The 22,012-nt window shown below is 40.2% G+C and overlaps 1 protein-coding gene across 1 annotated transcript; it reads left to right on the top strand.

The window, feature by feature from the left end:
* Window positions 1-1,046: 1,046 nt before the first annotated feature.
* On the top strand, window positions 1,047-21,894 carry si:dkey-250d21.1 (uncharacterized). The gene is made up of 14 exons (XM_067433830.1): window positions 1,047-1,359; window positions 1,893-2,013; window positions 7,341-7,448; window positions 7,982-8,018; window positions 8,109-9,958; window positions 10,085-10,112; window positions 11,109-12,880; window positions 12,970-13,018; window positions 13,261-13,304; window positions 13,501-13,543; window positions 13,659-15,505; window positions 15,664-15,700; window positions 15,868-15,951; window positions 16,031-21,894. The coding sequence occupies exons 1-14, from the start codon at window positions 1,256-1,258 to the stop codon at window positions 21,175-21,177; spliced, it is 11,271 nt and encodes a 3,756-aa protein (XP_067289931.1). The 5' UTR covers window positions 1,047-1,255; the 3' UTR covers window positions 21,178-21,894.
* The last annotated feature ends 118 nt before the right edge of the window (window positions 21,895-22,012 follow it).

Raw genomic sequence — 22,012 nt, 5'->3', positions numbered from 1 at the left:
ATGTAGCTCTGTGAAACTGACTGATAACATCCCTGGAAAATACACCTGCGCAGAAATATGCTTTAAAGATGTAATGGTTATTGTGAATTGAATGTTCAATTATTATGTCATGCACATAAATATTTCTTTTGTATGCATATTGAATTTACTAAAGATTTATTACTAAAGCTGCGCTAATTTACTCATACATTATATATTAACCGCGAGGCTTTTGATTGCACCATAAAAACAACTCATTTATTCACACCAGCGAAGTGAGCATGTCTTAAAACCAGTTCAAATCCTATTATTAAACAAACCGTATACCTTTTTTGAAAAGGTTCAAAAACATTAAATCTGTATCTAATGGAGAAATACTCTTATGTAGAATAGAAAAGTGGCAAACAATATCTTCCAGACGAAATTCATTGTTAAAGTAATACGTAATGAAATATTAATATAATTTAAAATGAGAATAAATATGAATGCATGTAGCCTACCAAATACGGTGGTTGTCACATCATGTAATTTATTGTTAACTTCTGTTAGATCCTTCAAAATCTAATGTTATAGGTGGACTTAAATGGGTTAAATTAATTGTTGCATGCATACTTACACCCATAACATAGTTATGACTTTTATATTAAGTGTTATTAAAATTAGAATAAATATGAATGCATGGTTGTGACATCTTGAGCTTGTATTGTTAACAACTTATATCAGATCCTTCAAAATCTAATGTTAGAGGTGGGATTAAATGGGTCAAACTATTTGTTTTACGTATACTTACACTTATTAAATAGTTATGACTTTTATATTAAGTGTTATTAAATGGGTGTGACCTCGAATGTTCACGTGGGTTACCAAAAAAACCCTTTGGCGCCTCGTGGAGAAGGAAAACCTTTTGTATTTGGGTTACCCCTTGCAAAATCATTAAATAAAAAATCAGTTGTGCAGCATTTTTATAAAAATTATTTTTGGACTTGTTCTGCAAATGCACGCGAAAAGGGGAACGAATGACGGTGATAGAGTTATTTTGGAGGGGATCTGTCCTTTAGTCCATTTCCGCTTTTGCATAGGTGTTCTTCCTGGTTGTTGATTCCGATGTGAAAGTAGCAACATTTCGGCCATGAGCAAGTTCCAGTTGCATGCACGCCACGATTGGAAAACGCGCTCGATAGCGTAAAATCTATGTAGACGAGCGCGCGTGCGCTCTTTTTTTGCTGTCAAAGCGTGTCCTTTTGTGCTGGAGGATTCATGCAATGCAATATTCATTATGATTAAGTCCAAAATGCCCGAATGCTGTGCCGCAGCAAACTGCAAGCAGAGTGCGGACCAGTCCAACGTCTCCCTGTTTAGTTTCCCGCTGGATCCTGATCGGTGAGTGCATGCTTTTAGGCGTGAATGCAGTCGCACTATAATCAGTGCTATTTCCCCCTCGCTATTTAGATTTATTTAAGTGCACAATAAGCAAATTAGCTTTATTGTTAGCTGGTTAGCTTCTGCCCTCCTTTTGCAATGATTCATTGAATGCATTGCACCTTAATTGTCATCATGTTGCTACCATTACTCTTTTTTTAGTGTGTCTATGCAAAGGTTTATTTTGTAGCTGGCTGCTAGGAAATCATCTTTCGTGTTTTTTAAAAGTGATATCTGCAACTTTTATGGGGTTACTGTAAGCAAACGAGTCCTGTACACGTTCGCCATCACCAGGCCCTTCCCAAAATGGCAGGAATTTAATTCCCCCAGAACACGTTATTCTGTTTATGGCTTTATTTGGTTTCTTTTTTTGTGATATTTGGTGTTTTGTGATTTTTTTATTTTATGAAACAAATGCTTTGTTTTAGTCCTGTGGTCTTTGATTAAAACATCATTTTTTGCACTACTGCAGTAACCTTACCTCATATCTTTAGATGTAAACTATGGGTGGGTAACTGCCACAGACCAGATCTGGAGACCAAAACGCCTGAAGATTTGCACAGGAACTACAAATTGTGCTCAAAACATTTTGAGACGTCAGTGATATGTCAGCAAGTAAGTGAGCATCTTCTGTTTTAAGAACAGTGTGGACCTTTGTATTATTAACTTTGTTGTATCTGGCATTATCTGCTTGATGTCAGTGAACAAAACCAGTGAAATTAATAAGTTTCCTATGATTGAGCTGTAGTGTTGATGAGTGGGCTGACATGTGTCAGTGTGTCTTTATAAATGTCAAATTAAATTTCCTACATGGCTATTAAAATTAGTTTTCTGACTGCGGAAAGTTGATTTAATCTAGCATTAATGTTGGTGAATTGCTAATGTTTGAAACCACGTTTATTCCACTTAAGGTTATTAAAGGATTAATAAGGATGCTGCATGCTTTAGTGTAAGTTTTAGGGGCTATACTAGATGACTACTTAGCATTTTTAAATGGATGTACAATTAGATTGGTCTTATTAAAATCCATTGTTTCTAATAAGTTAAATGGATAGTTCACTCAAAAATTAAAATTACTCACCTTCAAGCCATCCTAGTTGTATATGACTTTCTTCTCTCAGACGAACACATTAATCAATCAATCAATCAACTTTATTTATATAGCGCTTTTACAATCACGATTGTGTCCAAGCAGCTTCACAGTGTCAAACAATATTGCAACAAAATTACATTTGGCTGTACAGTCGTACTGGAGAAAACAGTGATGTTATCAGCTTATTTTAATTTATCATAGAGAGACAATGTTGGCATATCAGTATTATAGTTAAATAAAACCTAATTCATAAATTGTATTTGTATAATTAATTGAATAACTTTAATCATAATTTTAGTGTCCCCAACTGAGCAAGCCAAGCCAAAGCCGACAGTGGCAAGGAACCAAAACTCCATCAGGGCGTGATGGAGAAAAATAAACCTTGGGAGAAACCAGACTCAGTCGGGGTGCCAGTTCTCCTCTGGCCTATTAACACACCGTGGATGATTATTATTCTGGCAACCTTACAGGTCAAAAATCATATTAGATCGGAATATTCAAAATTTCAGGGTATCCCTGAAGAGACGGGTTTATTTAGGATGGGGCGTCGATTACACAAGAGTATGAATACATGAAAGATCGGAATTATTGTGCCTGAGACGGGTTAATTAAGAGATATATTTAAACATTTCTTGGCTCTTCCAAGCTTTATAATGGCAGTGAATGCGGGTCGAGATTTTAAAGCCCAAACAAGTACATCCTTCTATCCGTCCATCATAAGTGCTCCACACGGCTCCAGAGGATTAATAAAGGTCGTCGGAAGTGATTTAAAGTGTCCCTACTATGGATTTTTGAAAATTACATTTCATGTTGTGTTTAACAAAGCTTCAAGTTTTAAGTTTTAAGTCTGAAAGTGCAGTGTGTATAAAGTCATTGTCTCTCAAAAGTAAGTTCACTAAAGCATTTTTAGCCAGCTGAAAACGCTTTGCTGTGGACGCTTGAGAGCGTTTTGGCAGGGCATCGTGTTTTTCAGACTCTTTGCTTATGATACGGAATATGAAAACATCATGTTGGATAATCATCAAGTTTCAGATAGTTTGTTTCTGTATTGATTCTATGTAAAAATTCAGATACAATGTAAAGTATTTTCTCTGGCTCTCGTCTTGTCGGCTTTTGTTTATGTTGTACAGGCAGAATGTGGTGGTTGGTCTGTGTTGTATTTGTCCCGCCCATCCTCCACTGTGATTGGACGGCTGGGTGAGAAGTGACAATGATGAGCGTTAGGGCTGGGCGATTTTCTAAAAAAAAGAGTATCCCTATTGTCAATTTTTACGACATTTGATGCGTCTCTCGATTTTACAATTAATTTTAAATAAAAAAAAAACATTTTATTTTGCCCACATTAAAAACAACAAAAACGATTTAGATAGACGAAAGTAAATACAAATATTTTAAGTTTAGTGAACAGGTTGGGATGACCAAAATCTTATTTCAGGACACCAGTAATTACATTTTTTTTTTAATGTACTTATGTAATCACAATATAGATATTTAATTTTATTTTTGTTTTTAAAAATAAGCTAAACATGCAAAATACAAACAATACGAATTTTATGATAAGAGTATATTAAAAGCTCTGAAAATAACAATAATAAAGTCAGTAATTTTTCACCCCAGATGCAGCTGTAACCTAAATATTGTATTTTTGGATTTAACGTTTGTGCACATGAAGTGGGGGTGGCATGACATCCATTGATGCTGTCTTTTAATTCTACAATTATTGTAGAGCTCCTTGGATTATTTTTCATCATCCATTTCGTAAAATTTTATTACAGATTAATACACTGTATATAAAAGTATTTAATTTACAAGTGTCATGCTTGTGATTTATGACATCATTACTGATTTGTTTATTCAGAACAAGAAGTAACTTCAATTTATTTGTGTATTCTACTTTTCATTGTATTACTGTAACAACAGCGCACCCACTACATGTGTAAATATATAGCGGTCTAGCTGGAGGGCACTAGGACCTGGAGGAGCTTCTGCTGCTGTGGAGGCTGCCGCACGCGCTAGAGAGTGGGACTGGGGAGACGCGATTGGGCTTGTTTTGGGCTCGTTTTGTTGTGAAAACGTGGCAAATCTGCTGCTGACGGTCACGTCCTTCTGTACGTGCATTCAGAAATTCAAGGCAGCATTTAAAAACAGTCAATATAAATCACTGTACATGCAATGTATTTTCTTGTTTTCACTTGAAGAAAGACCGCAGTGCTGACATGGTCTCATCGCTGTAGCACTCCTTGCACACGTGAGTTATTGCAGGCGCATATCAACACGTTATCATATCGGCATAATGTTTTCATATCGGCCGATGCCGATTTTTATATTTTAAGCGTTTATCGGCCGATTCCGATGTCGTGCCGATAATATCGTGCATCCCTAGTCTTTAACAGTAGCAAGTCAAATTAATAATCAAATATATATTAAAAAACTGCTTAGTCTTCGCTTAATAAATGAACTGTACACTGATTCTTAATACATATTTAAGTTATTTAACCAAGCATGGGGTGGTTTTCTATTTTTCATTGTTGTTTGATTAAAATTACTTACACAGAATATTAGGCTTTCCTGTAGCTCAAACAGTAGAGCATGGTGCTAGCAACGCCAAGGTCATGGGTTCGATTCCCAGGGAAAGCAAAAACTGACAAAAATGTTAAATGTGTACCTCAAAATATCACTTTAGATAAAAGCATCTGCCAAATATGTAAATGTAGAATATTAGGTCCGGCTTAAGACCTGCACGGATTCAGTTCCATCAACTAAAGACATCCCCAACTGTGTTTCCCTGAACGCTCGCCAGGATGTGCATTTTTACATATTCTTGACCATCCAAACCCAATAATCCGTGAAAGAACTGAATCACGATCACATGTTGTCTGCCTGTGCACTTCAGGTCAGAGTCCGGCATTTAGGTTAAGTTCAATTAAGCCGCGTGCACATTGTGCGATTCTGGCCACGATTTGGCCGTCTGAGACAAATTTAGCAAATCCTAAAAGATTCCTCTGATCCTAGGCTAACATCTCACGCTAACATCGTTAGTTTGACATGTTCACCGGCAGCCGATTAATGAGCGCTGCGATCAAATTTTACCTCAGACGAAATTCTGGCAGTGTCAGAAGATTTGGCACACAATCCTGCAGTGTGACTTCTCCTACGACGACAGTCAAATATCTCCGTTTTTCAAGACAAACTATGACCAAAACGAGAGCTAGAGATTTCTTTGTAGCCAGCATTTCAGTCCCACGTGTAATGCAGCTCACTGTCACTGAACGCGTCATTCATTGATGATATAAATCTCCGGACGAGTTTTCTAGCGCGTGTCCGTTTTTAGCGCACCTTGCCTATCGTGCAGTCTAACATTAATGCCAACTGAGATCTTACAGTGTGACATGGCTTACATCGGGGATCATGTTCGTACAATCTGACAAAAGAAAATTCGCAAAGGATTTTGAAAAATCGCACAGTGTGCAGGACCCATTAGTTTGGTTTGTTTGGACTGGACCAAAAAACAAAAACAAAACATATAGTCCTGGTCCGCTTAGTGTTTACACTGGCATTTTTAACAGCGGACCTAAAGTTACCAAACCAAAGGCATAGAGAGACAGTCACAACCTGATTGGTTGACTTATATGAAGTAGGAGCTCGCTTACCGAACATTCAAAACAACGCTGTGTGCTGGATTAAACACAATTATTTTATGCGTGTACACATGCCATTATTTTTACCCGATGAGAACTCATGAAGAGCTCTTAAAATGTTCAAAACATTCAAAACAGCTCCAGGATTTCCTCCGTTGTATGCAGAAAAGAGACGGCCGTCTCTTATGCAAAAGAGATGGCAGTTCTGTCGTCTGTACTGACAAATGGGCAGCACAGGCCCTTTGATGAGAAGAACCAGGTACGTTTTTTTTCTAGCATTTTCGAAACCTGCTCGTCAATATTGATGAGGCACTTCCTCGTTGCTCTACATTTGCCCTCTAACGTTAACATTATTTGGTCATCTTGTGATATTACGTCCGGGTTTTGGTTCGTTTAATGTCTTTGGTCCGTGTTGCGTTCATATATCAATCGAACCGCACCAGAGTTCGTGCGCACCAGGGTTCGGATGGCAGTGTTCACATATGTGAATGGTCTTTTAACAGACCCTATGGCCATCCATAAGTGGCGTTCCTGATTTTGAAGTCCAAAAAAGTGCATCCATCCATCATAAAAGTAATTCATTACTTAGTAATTACTTAGTCAACAACTTAGTAATTTAAATACAGCATTTGTAAAATATATTGTCATGTAGTAAGGGAGGATTTTGAAAGTTTACACACAACTTTTCTGTTTTCTTCTGTCATGTCATAAGCTTTCTTATGCTTGTTATACAGCCAGTTATGAGGGACAATAAGGTATGACATATCGGATTAAAAGAGAAACATTATGAATGATACTTATTTTACACTTGAACAGTTACTATATCAACATCCCAACGATATGAGAATATGATTAAATAATGTATAGTTGTTAAGCTTTTCTTGCGATTTTGCCTCCTATCATGTGTACAGTACAGATACTTTTCATACACAAGAATCGCATTCAAAACCAGACACGCTGTGGTAATGAACAACCATACCTTAATGTGCAGACTTATGTAATGGGGACCATTTAAACAGCTATAAAATAAGTCGCTGCGCACATCCTTAATTCACGTTATATTTTATTTATTTATATTTGAAATATAATAAATCATTCACAAATTCTTAAATAATTCTCCTTGTCCCTGCCCCGACCCAATGTCACAGTTTACCCCTGTATGGTCAAATGTCTAAAACTCCTTTTCCCCCCTTTTTTCTTTTCTTTTTCAGAGCGAGCTCAAGTCTGTTTTGAAGGATGATGCCATTCCAACTATATTTGATTTTGCAGCCAACCAGGACAATGCACAAACTAGCAAAAGAAAAAGGACGAGGGAGAAAGTGAGTCTCTGATTTACACATAAAACCGAATAATTAAATCAGTAATGCATGGTCTCTAGCAACACCCTTAAAGATGGGTTTACCAAAATCTGGTATGCCTAATGAAGACGTGAATTGTTCTGTATTGGATGGGTTTTAAAGGAGTTTCTTTGTAAAGTGTGGTACAGTTAACCAATTGCACAGTAGGTTTCTGCATGCCTAATGACGTCTGCGTAAGACTTATTTATCAGCATGGTCTTATATAATATAGGCTTTTATGAAGCAACATAAAATAACAGAGCAAACCCACTTTTTTTAAGTTGATGTTCATAAAGTTAAATATGCAGTGACAAGGTACACAAACACTCCAGGGAAAGAGTTCTGTGTAGACTAATTACCATTTAAATGTACATGTGATTCCACCATTTCATGTAAATTAAATGTCATGCTTGTAATGCTCTTAGTTAATTTTTTTTATTTTTGTCATGTCTACAGTGTGTTGACTACAAACATTTTAGCATATGATGATACTTTTTTTGTTTGCATTTTTTCAGACTGGAGATGAGCCAATTGTTACAAAGAAAACTAAAGGTAGATGATGCATTTTCATGTCAGCATCTTTGAATTCTCTCTTTTTGTAATTATTTTGTATTAAGTGTTTGTGTTTTTTCTTTTTTGAAGGTACCACCGATAACTCCAACCCCTCTGTGACAGAGGTCGAAGTTAAAATTGAGAGTGACTCCGCAGAGAACGCTGAAGCTCAAAATCCTCCTGCACATGATGAATCAGAGGAGGATCCTGCTATTTCCAAAGCGAAGGAAACTTTGAAAGACTACTTCAAAGAGACGTTAGCCTTCACTGGTTTCAGCATCGCCAACAATGCATCTCTTAACACTGCTAAACCATTGGGGAGTGACCCAGCTGGGCCGCTTTCTGTCAATACCATATGTGCAGAGAAGATCGACCAAAAAGAAGTGCTCACCTTAGGTGAGGATGTAATGCGTGAGGAAATCCGCAATAGCCTCCGCCTTGCACGCTTCTTTTCCATACTTCTCCAAGACAAAATCAACATCGAGGGCAAGGACCAGATTCCTGTGTTTATCCGCTCTGTCACAGGTGAAGGATTCCCACAGAAACACCTCATGGGATTTCTTCCCTGTGATGTTGACTCTGAGAGCCTTTTCCTAATGCTTATATCCGAGATCCGCAACAAGTGGGGCTTACGAATGGAGCACTGCCGTGGCTTCACCTACCTGTCATCAGGTAGCATGTCTCAAAAGCTGAAGGATCTCTCCTGCAGGATGCTGCGGGATTTTCCGCAGGTGGTTTTGTCGCCCAGTGAGCCCTACGCCTTCAACATGTGGTTGATTCGCTCCATGCCTATCCTTCCAATTCAAGATGTTGTTGATACTGTAGAGCAGGTCGCTGCTGTTATTAGGCAATCCGAAACTCTGGCGAAGAAAATTGATATGAAGATCACTGCTTTATACAGCCACATCAAAGGCGAGGTGGACCGAATCAAGGATTCTTGCCAGAACCAATGGGAATATGGCACTGATGCTTTCCAGACCATGCTTGATATCTTGGAGCCGCTTTTGAGCAGCATTGGAGAGATGTGCACCAGTGCCCTTTCCGATCTGGATGCAGACACTGTCGAAGTGCTCCTAAAGCTGAAAGAGAAGCTGAAGAACTTCAATTTCATCATTACTCTTGTGGTCTTAAAGAACACGCTGTGTTGTGTAAGCATCCTGAACCCCAGCCTCAGGGGAATAATCAGCATCAGCAGCACTTTACAGTACACCATCTCAAACGCCTTAAAGCTTCTCACCAAACATATGCAGGAGATTGCCATTTTTCACAGGAAGTGGTTCTCCGATGCATTGGGCAGAGCCAAGAAGTTGGGGGTGTCTGTTAATTTGCCAGTGGAGATGGTGACTAACGGTGACGGCACGGAGAAACCGCAAGCATCATTGGAGGATTACTACAGGGAAGCACTGAGCAAGAAGGTTTTGCAGTACCTTGTTGATGAAGTCAAAAGAGTCCTTGGCACTGAAATGGCAAGAATCCTCAGATGGTTGTCATTGGTTCCCTCATACATGGCTGACCACAATTTTAGCATCCGCAAAGACAAAGTTGCTGATGCTAATCTGAATAACTTGGCTCGTCCTGATTCCTTTTATGATGAGCTGGGCTGTTGGGAAGTGAAATGGAGGCATGCTAGCAAGCGAAGGATTCTTCCCACTAGTGTGTTTGCTACCCTCAAGATCCCAGATATAGGCTTTTACCCAAATGTACAGAGCCTGTTGAGAGTGCTGGGGACCATCCCTTGTGTCCACGCAGATTCAGATGTGTATGGGCAGTATGACATGGTTCTGGACCGGTATCACACCTACATGAAAGAAGTACCAGTGGAAAAAAGACTGAGCAATATGGCCTTTGTTTATGTCAATCAAGATGTCCACTTCAGCATTGAGGAAATGGTGGAGGCCTATGTAAAGAAATATCCAGAAATCCTGCATCTATTACAAGAGGTATACATATTTAATTTATTATTATATTAGTTATATTATTATTTGTGTACAGACCATTACTTATCTCAAAAACCAACTCAAATATGATTTTAACCTGCTGTTCACGTTTTTGTGTGTTTGTTTTAGGATGACCTAATGGAAGTGCAACCATCAGGTAAAGCTTCTCACTTCTGACATATTCATCTTACAAATGTTAAAGTGCCCCTATTATGCTATTTTACAGGCTCCTGATTTTGTTTCGGCGTCTCTTACAACAGGGTACATGCATCAGTGGTCAAAAAAGCAAATTTTCTCATTATACACATTGGACATCACCACATTTTTCAATGATTCTCAAACAACTTGACGGATGAATCGTTCTCTCTAAATCCCTCGTTTCCATGAGTTACTCTGCTCTGATTGGCCAGACGGCCCAGTCTGTTGTGATTGGTCTACCGTGTACAGCTCATTACCATAACTGAACTTCAGCTCCGGAGAAGCTCCACGATCACACACACTGTAAAGACCGTAACAATGGCGTCGCTTTGACCGTATCAATCCTGAGCGCGAGTCCGATGAGGAAACATTGAAGAACTAGTTATTCAACCCGAACCTCCATCGCAAGGACGACTCAAGCAGGACGTTTCTCAGAGATACGCTACTCATTTTGAGGTTCATTATGAGATGTTGAGCTGTAATTCCTCACCATCAGCATTAACAAGTGTGTGTCCATCAACAAACCCATGTGTGTGTTTCTGATTTATTGCGGTGCACATGCGGGAACTGTATCAATAACGGCGCATACGTGAGCCCAGCACTAACGTCAATGACTGATGGAACATAAATCTGGCTCCATCCTTTATCTTTACTCACAGTAGTGCGAACGACAGACGATCTGCATTAATACACACAGATTTAGGTAATAGTGGCCACAGCTGATGAACAGAAGAGTTTCAGTAAGTTAGCAAGAAACTTGAGCAAAACACAAATTCTTTCTTTTAGGGGACAATAACTTGTTTATTTATCGTGCACTTTCAACAAGAGGGAATATTTGAAAAACCATAATGGGGCACTTTAACAGTCTTCTAGTTTTCATCGCTCAAACAAGATTATTGAATTTTATATAGCAGTTGTTGATTTTTCTTTTTCTTTTTTTTCAACCCCTATACAGCAGTTCCAGAAACCAGTGCAAATGACGCCTCTAAAGAAGATGCAGAAGAACAGAGAGAGATGACTTTAAATATGGACGTTGAGAGACAGAAACCGCCCGAGTGTGCAGAAACTGATAAAGAGGCTTTGAAATCTGCATTACAGGCTGCTCTCACTGCAGCTTACAGCAGGCAAAGCAGGCACGCTCAGGGTGACCAAGATCAAGAAGTAGAATATGTTACCAAATCTGAGATGAATGAGGTCCTTAAAGTGTGTGAGGATGTTGTTAGAGATAGGATTCTTTCAGAGGTCAGAAATTCATTCTTCTCCCTGTTCATCGACAGACTTGTCCAATTTGGAGAGACTGACTACTTGCCCGTTTTCCTCAGATTTGTTGACAGTTTTGATGTCATGCGCCTCGAGCTTATGGGATTTGTCGAGGTTACTCTTGACACTGAGGCCATGTGCGAGCGACTTTATGATGTCATCACAAATGAGTGGTGTCTGGATTTAAGCTACTGCAGAGGTCAAGCTTACCTTGGCTCTGGTGAAGTGTCCTACAAGCTCAAGGCTTTTGCATGTAAAATACAGGAGAAGTATCCTCTTGCTATATGCACACACTGCTCGTGTTACTCTTTCAATACCTGGTGGTCAAGGTCAGTTCCAGTAGCTACAGTCATCAGAGCCATAGACACATTAGAGGAGATAGTGTCTTTTTTCCACAGCATGCCTGCCCTTGAGAAACAGTTGGACCAAGTCTTAGCCATAGGCCTAAGGGAGAGCTATGAGAAAATCCATGAGCTTCAAGGAAAGTTTTGCTCTTCTTGGCTTGAAAAGCATGACTCCTACGAAGTCTTCGCTCAGATTTTGGAGCCTCTGGCAGATTGGCTAGAAAATATTGATAACTGCCAACCTCAAAGATGGAGTTTGGCAGTATCCAACCGAGCCAAAAGACTACTCCAGTTAATTCGGGACTTTGACTTCATTGTGGCAATTGTTGCGCTAAAGAATGCTTCATCCTTCACCAGAGAACTGAGTGCAGCGCTACAGAAAGACCATTTTAGCGCTGCCTCGCAGCTCAGCCAGATCAGTGGCATTGTGGCCACGCTTAACCGAGTGAAGACCAACATCAAGGTTTTCCATCAGAACTGGTTTGATGAAGCTTGCGGTTTTGCTCAGAGTCTGGGTGTGCAGGTTAAAGTGCCTGATGGTGTGGTTGTTCCAAGGGACAACCTCTTGAAACCAGGTTCATACTACAAAGATGCAATGAGTGTCCCTTTAGTTGACCACCTGATAAACATGGTGAAAGATTATTTTTCTGATGACCACAAGGAGGCTCTCAACTTATTGTCCTTGGTCCCATGCTCTGTGACAATGAGCTATGTTTTTGAAACGCTGAAGTCAAAACCTCCGTTGTACATGGGTGACCTTCCAGATCCTGACAATTTCTTCACAGAGCTGAGCTGCTGGAAAGTGAAGTGGAAAACGAAAGTGGTTAGTGTAACCATACCAGAGACCATTTTTCAGACTCTGCGTCTACCCCTCATGCAGTACTTTGCGAACATCAATACGTTGCTAAAGATTATGTGCGTGTTGCCGAGCACAGCTTTGGAATATTGTGGTGAGGTGAAGCGGCATAAAATGTATCAAGACTACTTGAGCAACTCCTCAGCCATGGACAGATTGCCCTGTTTAGCCATGCTTCAGGTCGGCATTGACTTCAACAGAGACCTAGACAGAATGGTTACTCAGTGCTTAAAGCTCACACCTAAGACGCTGGAGGGCATTTGCCTGGTAAGGATCAGTTTTTTCAAAGAATTAGTTTGTTTTAAATGTTTAATATGCTTTCCAGATGTGTTTCTAATGTCTGTTGTGCTCCACAGGACAAAGAATCCAAAACCTTAGGAAGGCCTGGTGAAACAAAAACAGGAGGTATTTAATCTATGATTATTCTTAATGCTGTCTTTTTTTTTAAAGAATCAATATCTAAATGTTTTTTTCACTCTTATCTTTTGGGTAAGAAAAAGTATATGTGTGTTCATGTATGATGTATACGTTTGTTTTACTGGTAGATGAGTTATTTACAATAAGATCAATAATATGCGTTAAGAAAAATGCATGAGGTGAATTGTCAGTTTATGTCGACATTAATGCCCACTTTGCCAACATTGCAGATGACATCCACATGGTTGAAGTAGAGAACAGGGACACTCTGCAGGTTTGTAAAGTGGCCTTAATAATGATTATGTAGTATATATCTTTATATTTCAAGGGGGGTTAGAGAAGAGTAATGGCCTATAATTAAAACTATAGATTAGTAATGTAGTTAAAAATTGTTTTGAACCATAAAACGTTTCTTCATATCAGTTGATTTCTTTTTTTCTGCTTTATTCACAAGTACTTTTTTTTTACAGGACAAAGACTCCAGAACAGTAGTGGTGAATTCTGAAGTAACAGGTAGTTGTTTGTAATTTGTGTGACTGGCCTTTCATTTGAGTCCTTGATGTGTTCGAGTCATTAGTTTAATTTAAACTTATACATAATCTAAAATAATGTTTACCCTCCCTTATAGAAGCAGATATCCACAAAGAGGGATCAGAGAGCATAGAGATTCAGCAGCACTCTGAAATCATAACTGTAGTGATTGGTGAGGACCAGCATGTAGAGGTTCAAGATGCAGGGCAGGCTGTGGATGAGAGTGGCCGTTCTGATGAACCAGAACAGAATATAAGGACTTGTGAAGAAGTCTTCAAACAGGCAGCCATAATTGCAAGGAGAAACTGCTCACTGATTGACCTTAACAAACCAGAGCAAGATGCTGTTGTACAGAAACTTGCCTCATGTCATTGGGTACAGAAGGAAGGGACATCATTTTCAGAGGGGGAAATGCTACAAAGTATTGTGAAGGCAATACGAGAAACGATCATCGCTGAAGTTCAGGACTCTCCTTTCTTTTCCATCATCACTGATAGAGCAATCTCAGTGGGCGAGGTGAAGTTCATACCACTCTTTGTTAGATATGTGAACGACTGCATACCTAAAGTGGAGCTCATCGGTTTTCTGCCCTTTGATGAAAGCTCTGATGTGGATTTGCAAGCTAAAGCTCTTTCAGCCACTCTTGAGGATGAGTGGGGACTTCAGATGGGCTGCTGTCGTGGCCAGTCCATTATGTGCATTGGTACGGGGAGCCAAAGTCTCAGGAAGATGGCTTTGAGCTTTTTAGAGAGCTATCCGCTAGCTGTGAACACTCCCAGTGAGTCTTGTGGACTTGCCTACTGGCTGGCTTTAAGCCTACAGAATACCTACATTACAAAGGTTTTAGAGACCGCAGAGGATCTGCTCCAGTTTTTTGACCAGTCACCTAAATTAGAGAGTGAGCTTGCCAAGACCATGGATGGGCTGCTGAGTACGCCACGGGAAGCACTTGCAGAGATCCCAGAGACCTGCTTGTCGAGATGGAAAAAGAGAGAAGACTTTTTCGATATTCTGGTGGACATGCTGGAAGGAGCCCTAAACTGCTTAGATTCTGTGATTACCAACTCCAATGGGTTATGGAGTAGTAGCATGTCACTGCATTCTCAGACCCTGTGCACAGCTATTAGACATGTCGATTTTGTCATCCCCTTAGTGATCTTGAAGAACGCCTGTGCTCCCTTGAGGAACTGCAGCACTGTGTTTCGCTGCGGAAACCCTGCTGACATTATTTGTGAGCTTGAGAAGATTATGCCAATAATAGATTCTCTTAGCAAAATGTTGGACAACGTGAGTGCAGTGCATTCTATCTGGTTTGAGGAGGCCGTTGAGCTTTCTACTAAGGTTACGGGATTGCTGTCGTATGCGGAATCTGTTAGTAGCTATGATTCACCAGAAGCGTTCTACATGGAAGCAGTTAGCTTACCAGTACTAAATGGTTTGATTGAAGAAATGAAGTTTAACTTCTCAGAGAATCACCTAAAAGGCCTAAAAGTGTTGTCCCTTCTGCCAACATGCAACCCTCTGCCCATTCTCCCAGAATCCACTGATAAACTGCACACAATATACCTGAGTGATCTCCCTGAGCCAGAAATGGCTGAAGAAGACATCAACACCTGGGCCACAGTATGGAGGGAGAAATATCAAGATATTTGTCCTCCCACCTCCATCTCTGAGACACTGCTCCATAATGAAGCCAAAAACCTTCCAAACATTGCAACTCTTCTCAAGCTTGTGGCTGTGTTGCCTAGCATTAGCATGGAGTGCGATCTAATGAAGACAACGCTAAATGCCTTGAAGACCTTACTTCGAGATGGTATCTTCAGCAGAGGCAGTAAGACTGATGCAGTCATGCTTCTTATGCATCGCCAGACACTGCAGAGCCTGGAGGAAGTGATTGAGAAATGCATGGAGGGTGATCTGGAAAGTCATCAATTTCTTGCTATGGTATGGTAAATTTCTTAGTCTTTATATGGTTATAATTCATTGTATTATCAATGTATTTTGCTGTATGTTCTTAACAATATTAATATCAACTGATAAATAAGTTAATGTTCCTTAAAAACCTCTTCTGTTTTATTTTCTGAACATATTTCTACATGTAGGTAAAAGCAAGAGTTAATCACCTGAGAATGGAAGGTGGTAAGTAAAACGCTAAAGTAATTACTCTAAAAATATATGCAAGTAGAAAGATTGATTATTGATATGTTAGTTGACCAATTGGTTTTTGAGTAGCTCAAATACGTCCTCAAAGTATTGAAATAAGCTGTTTTGTTTTTATTCTGACACACTTTCCTATCCTTTCTCAGAGGTAATTGCCATGGCTCCACAGGAGATGGCTGTGGATACAAATGGTTCTGGTTATTTACAAGCAGCAAAGGATGCTGGAATCGGTCAGTAATATTAAATGAGAAGTATTAGTAATAGCCTGGGAACTTTTTTTTCTTACACAATGTCTCATCTTTTGTTTAGATGTTAAAACTGTTGCTCCAGAGGAAATTCCAGTGGAATCGAGTGAAATAGAAACGGCTGAAGAAATACATGTCACAAGTACACCTGACCAGCCATCATCTTTAATGCTCCACAGCTCAGACAAAGCCACAAATGCAGCTCAAGTCATCCCTGCTTGCAGCTCAATGCCGACCAGCACACCTGACCAACCAACAGAGTCTGTCCAAGATGCCACTGTGCAAACCACAGCTGTAGTACATGATCAACTGATCGCACTTGTTCAAGATGTAAATGATAGGTCTGAAGTAATTGATCCAAGTGGTATTGATCTGATAGTAACAGGGGATTCAATTGTATCTAACCAAGGTGTAACTGAGCAGTCTAATGAAGAACCGCCAGTTAGAATAGTTCAGTTAGTATCAGTTGATCAAAGTGAAACTGAGCAACCCATGGATGTTGATCAGTTTGTAGCAGCAGAACCAATTGAAACAGATCAGCCAGCAACAGAGAAACAAAGTGATTCATCTATAAATGCTCAAGATGAAGGTTGTCACACAGTTACCGGGTTAGCAGATGATCAGTTAATGTCGGTGGATCAGACTGAATCGGTTCAACTCATTGCAGTTGATTACAGTTTAAATGATCCGTTTGTGTCAGTAGATCAAAACGAAACCGATCAAGTCATGGAAATTGATGAGAGTGGAAAGGATCCATGTGTAGTTGAAGTTGAAAATGGCCAGCCAACAACAGGGGAACAGCGTGCAGTTGAGCAGTTGGAAGTTAGTCCAGTTGAAACCGATCAGTCTATTGTAAAAGATCAGAATGAAGCTTGTCAGATAGTTACAGGGATAGAAGATGAGAGTGAAACTTGTCAGTTGGTATCAGGGGATCAGATTGAATCTCATGAATATGAGGCTGTTGATAACTCTCGAGATGATCATTCTGCAGCATCAGGTCAGGGTGAAACTGATCAGTCAGTAACCCAAGATCAGACTGTAAATAATCAGTTCATGGCAGATGGCCAATTTAAAGTGGATCAATCATTTGTCGAAAGTCAAAATGTGGCTGGTCAGACAGGAGCTGGGTTAGCAAAAGAAGGTGAGTTAATATCAGGGGATCAAAGTATATCTAATAAGCTCATGGTAGTTAACTCTGGAAATGATCAGTCCTTAACAGCAGATCAAAGTGTAACTGGTCATTTAGAAATAGTAGATCCAAGTGTAACTCAACAGTTCATTGTAGTTGGTCAAGATGAAAATGTTAATTCTATAGTAGAGAGTCAAGATGAAACTGCTCAGAGAGAAACCAAGATTCCAAATGAAGGTGAAACCAGTCAGTTAGTATCCGGAGATCAAAGTGAATCCAATCAGATAAAGGTAGTTGACTCTGGAAATGATCAGTCCTTAACAGCAGATCAGAGTTTAACTGGTCAGTCAGAAGTAGTAGATCTAAGTGTAACTGAACCATTCTTCGTAGTTAGTCAAGTTGAAAATGATCATTCCATAGTAGAGGGTCAAGATGACACTGCTCAGACAGAAACCAAGTTTCCAAATGAAGGTGAAACCAGTCCGTTAGTATCCGGAGGTCAAAGTGGATCCGATCAGCTCATGGTAGTTGACTCTGGAAATGATCAGCCCTTAACAGCAGATCACAGTTTAACTGGTCAGTCAGAAATAGTAGATCTGAGTGTAACTGAACCATTATTGGTAGTCAGTCAAGTTGAAAATGATCATTCTATAGCAGAGGGTCAAGATGACACTGCTAAGACGGAAACCAAGTTTCCAAGTGAAGGTGAAACCAGTCCGTTAGTATCTGGAGATCAAAGTGGATCCGATCAGCTCATTGTAGTTGACTCTGGAAATGATCAGTCCTTAACAGCAGATCAGAGTGTAACTGGTCAGTCAGAAGTAGTAGATCTGAGTGTAAGTGAACCATTCTTGGTAGTCAGTCAAGTTGAAAATGATCATTCCATAGTAGAGGGTCAAGATGACACTGCTCAGACAGAAACCAAGTTTCCAAATGAAGGTGAAACCAGTCAGTTAGTATCCGGAGATCAAAGTGGATCCGATCAGCTCATGATACTTGACTCTGGAAATGATCAGTCCTTAACAGGAGATCAGAGTTTAACTGGTCAGTCAGAAATGGTACATCAAAGTGTAACTGAATCATTCTTGGTAGTCGGTCAAGTTGAAAATGATCATTCCATAGCAGAGGGTCAAGATGACACTGCTCAGACAGAAACCAAGTTTCCAAGTGAAGATGAAACCAGTCAGTTAGTATCTGGAGATCAAAGTGGATCCGATCAGCTCATGGACGTTGACTCTGGAAATGATCAGTCCTTATCAGCAGATCAGAGTTTAACTAGTCAGTCAGAAATTGTAGATCTAAGTGTAACTCAACAGTTCATGGTATTTGGTCAAGTTGAAAATGATAATTCCATAGTAGAGGGTCAAGATGACACTGCTCAGAGAGAAAATGGGTTTCCAAATGAAGGTGAAACCAGTCAGTTAGTATCCGGAGATCAAAGTGGTTCCGATCAGCTCATGGACGTTGACTCTGGAAATGATCTGTCCTTAACAGGAGATCAAAGTGTTACTGGTCAGTCAGAAATAGTAGATCTAAGTGTAACTGAACAGTTCATGGTTGTTGGTCAAGTTGCAAATGATCATTCTATAGTAGAGGGTCAAGATGACCTTGCTCAGACAGAAAACGGGTTTCCAAATGAAGGTGAAACTAGTCAATTAGTATCCGGAGATCAAAGTAGATCTGATCAGTTGATGGTAGATGATGACTCTGGAAATGATCAGTCTGTAACCGAAGATCAAGATGTAACCTGTCAGTCAGTAACAGAAGATCAAAGTGTACCTGATCAGTTCATAGCAGTTGAGTCCGATCAGTCTATAATTGATGGTAAAAGTGAAGCCGGTCAGACAGAAATTGTATTTCCGAATGAAGTTGGAACTAGTCAATTAATTTTGGGGGATCAATGTAGATCAATGCAGTTTATGGTAGTTGACTCTGGAAAGGATCAATCTGTAATGACGGATCAAGGTGGAACTGGTCAGTCTGTATTACCAAAAGAAGATGGAGCTAGCCAGCTAGTCTTGGGGGATGAATGTGGATCTGATCAGCTCATGGTAGTTGAGTCTGGAAATGATCAGTCTGTAACAGCAGATCAAAGTAGAACTGGACGGTCATCAGCTGATCAAACGGTAACGGATGCATTTGTGGAAGATGCAACTCATCCGCCTATAGTAGAAGATCAAAGCAGATCTGGGTTAGCAGATAATGTTAGAACTTGGCAGGTAGCATCAGGGGATCAAAGTGAAACCGATCAGCTTGTGGCAGATGTACCCTGTGGAAATAATCACTCTGTAGCAGAAGCTCAAGGTGGAACTGTTCTTGCAATTGGATTGAATCAAAGTGTACCAGATCACTCTATGGAACTTGGTCAAGTTGGAACTGACCAGATAGTACCCGGGAATCAAAGTGAAATTGATCAGTCCAACACTGTAGATCAGTTTGGCCTTGACCAGCCTAAAGTTGCCTCAGAAGGTGGCACAAATCAGTTCAATTCAGTGGCTCCAGATGGCCCAGACCAAGAAACTACAGCAGTACATGTTTGCCTTGATCAGCACTCTGCAATAACTCCAGGTGTTTCTGACCGTTGCACACCTGTTTCACCTGAGGATATTACTGATCATCCCATGGCAGCAGAATCAGAAGGCACAGCCCAGTCTGAAGTAAAGGCTCATGATGGCGCAGACCAAGTAATTACCCTGGATGTCACTGGACCTGAAAAAATAGTCTTTACCCCCTACAATGCTGATGCTCGAGAAGAACTGCTCAAAGAACTATGTAACATAAAATTCTTTTCTATAATCACTGAGGAGGAGTTTGCGATTGAAGGCCAACAGTACATCCCTGTAGGAATACACTACCTTGACAAACAAGACTTTCAGAGAGAAAATATATTAGCATTTATCCCCCTTTCCCCAAACATTGCTTCATTTGTGGATACACTCACCATTGTTCTCTCTGAGAAGTGGGGTTTGAACTTGGCACTCTGTAGAAGTCAAAACTTTGCAAGACCAGGTGCCTCACTCTGTCAGATGACACAGGCTTCAGCTTTGCTTTCACAGAGACTCCCTCATGCTTTCAGTTTCCCGAACCCTGTAACTCTGAAGTCTTTGCTAGCCAGTTTGTCCTCCCTGAGAGAGATAACTCACAGTTTTGAGTGCTTAGAGCAGCTGTTTATGTGGTTCTCTGAGGATGTTCAACGGAGGGTAAGACTAGAGGATGCTGTTGTACATTTGTTCCAGAAGGACGAAAGTAAAGCCAGTGAGCTGAAAGCCAAGATCAGCAGCAATCAGTTGGCAATGAGCCATGAGGTTCTGGAAATGACTGCAGACATTCTAGAGGCCGTCGTCCTTTGCTTGAATGAGATGAAAGGAAACCAAGATAATGAGGCAAATGCAGCACAGGCCCAGAACTTCCTTACTGCTGTCCAAAACTTTGATTTCATTTTGACAGTTGTGATTATGAAAAACATCATGAGCCTCACCAAAAACCTAAGTTTGAGTCTTCAGGGAAATTCCTATGACGTGTATCAAGCTGTAAACCGCCTGTCGGATCTCCTGCCCTCTCTCAGTGAAATGAGGAACAGTATTGGCACACACCATCAAACCTGGGTTCAAGAGGCAGTTGCACTAGCTACTAAGCTGCAGGTACCATCAGTACAACCACCCTTAAATGCGCACTACAGAGAGGACCTCAGTAAAGGGGCCATTGAGCACTGTATTGCTGAGGTGGAAGGGCTCTCCCAGGATGTTCTGTCTGCTCTTCGCTGCTTGCAGGTTGTGCCTTATGTCATGTCAAATGTGGAGGGATGCTGCAAGGACACTGAGTTTGTCAAGGTGTTTCAAGAGGACTTACCTGACCCAGACTCCTTCCAGACTGAGCTTCAAAGATGGAGGGACAGGTGGCAAGAAATTTCCGCCACTCATCAACACCTACCCGACACTGTCCTTGGAACTCTCAAAGCTTCTGACATCCAGTTATTTCCCAACATTTCAACCATCCTTAGGCTCCTGGCAGTCCTGCCCATCTCCAGCATGCACCGTAGCATCAGACAGGGAAAGATGAAATCTGAGCTGTACCCTCTGTAGTAGGCTTGACTTAACTTCCCCCAAACAAGCTCTCCATTAGGATGTCATACACTGCTGAAACTTCAGAATGTCCCTCTGTATTCTCTAAACTGTAGATCACATCTGATTGTAGGTTTCAGTATGTTTATTTTATTACTTAATTATGAATTAGACCTGTACACTTTAAGCATAATCACATAATGGTTTTATTGATGTTTTGTCTTTTTTATTTTCCTTTTACGTAAGTGGCATGGAAAAAGAGGACTGCCAATTGGGACCAATGTCTTGCCAAAAAAAAAAAAAAGAGAGAATATGATGCCCTTGGGGGGGCCTTACTGCTTTGTGCCTTTATGCAAAAACCCTACATAACTTTAAATCACGAGACAAAAAGTCTGGATGGACACTTTCAGACCAGACTTTCTGGAAATTTCCTAATATCTTCAGGAACTTTTAAAGACTTCAAATCATGTAAATCCTCTGAGATGCATCGGGGGGTGAAGAAAACCATGTTTTATCACAATAAATTATGATGGTTGTGTTACACTGTCACAATGTCATCCCACGGCACAAACTAAAAATGGTCTGTCCCTGTATCATTATGCGTGTTACAAAGGTTGATTTGTTTGCAGTTTTATTTAGATGAATGGATTTTTCTGTAAACAATTCTCCCAGAAGCCCTCCTCATGAAGGAAGCATTCATATATATTTGACTAAAATAAATAAAATCATTGAAAAGAAGCAATGTTTTATCTGAATCTCTGCTCAATTCAAAGTCAAAACATCTAAAGATGTCCACAAGATGGCAGTGTATGCATTTCAAAGTATGTGGAGTACTTGTGGGTAAGTACTGATTCAT

The sequence above is a fragment of the Pseudorasbora parva genome, chromosome 23, assembly GCF_024679245.1.
Source record: "Pseudorasbora parva isolate DD20220531a chromosome 23, ASM2467924v1, whole genome shotgun sequence".
In the NCBI taxonomy this organism is placed as follows: domain Eukaryota; kingdom Metazoa; phylum Chordata; class Actinopteri; order Cypriniformes; family Gobionidae; genus Pseudorasbora; species Pseudorasbora parva.
Note: the sequence above shows the minus strand (reverse complement) of the source record. Positions and strands in the feature narration are given on the sequence as shown.

Excerpts from the sequence above, each read along its gene's own strand:
- si:dkey-250d21.1 (XM_067433830.1), top strand. The coding sequence starts at position 1,256 with ATGATTAAGTCCAAAATGCCCGAATGCTGTGCCGCAGCAAACTGCAAG. Across the intron at positions 2,014-7,340 it reads CGTCAGTGATATGTCAGCAA|AGCGAGCTCAAGTCTGTTTT; the intron begins GTAAGTGAGCAT and ends TTTCTTTTTCAG. Across the intron at positions 12,881-12,969 it reads CGCTGGAGGGCATTTGCCTG|GACAAAGAATCCAAAACCTT; the intron begins GTAAGGATCAGT and ends TGTGCTCCACAG.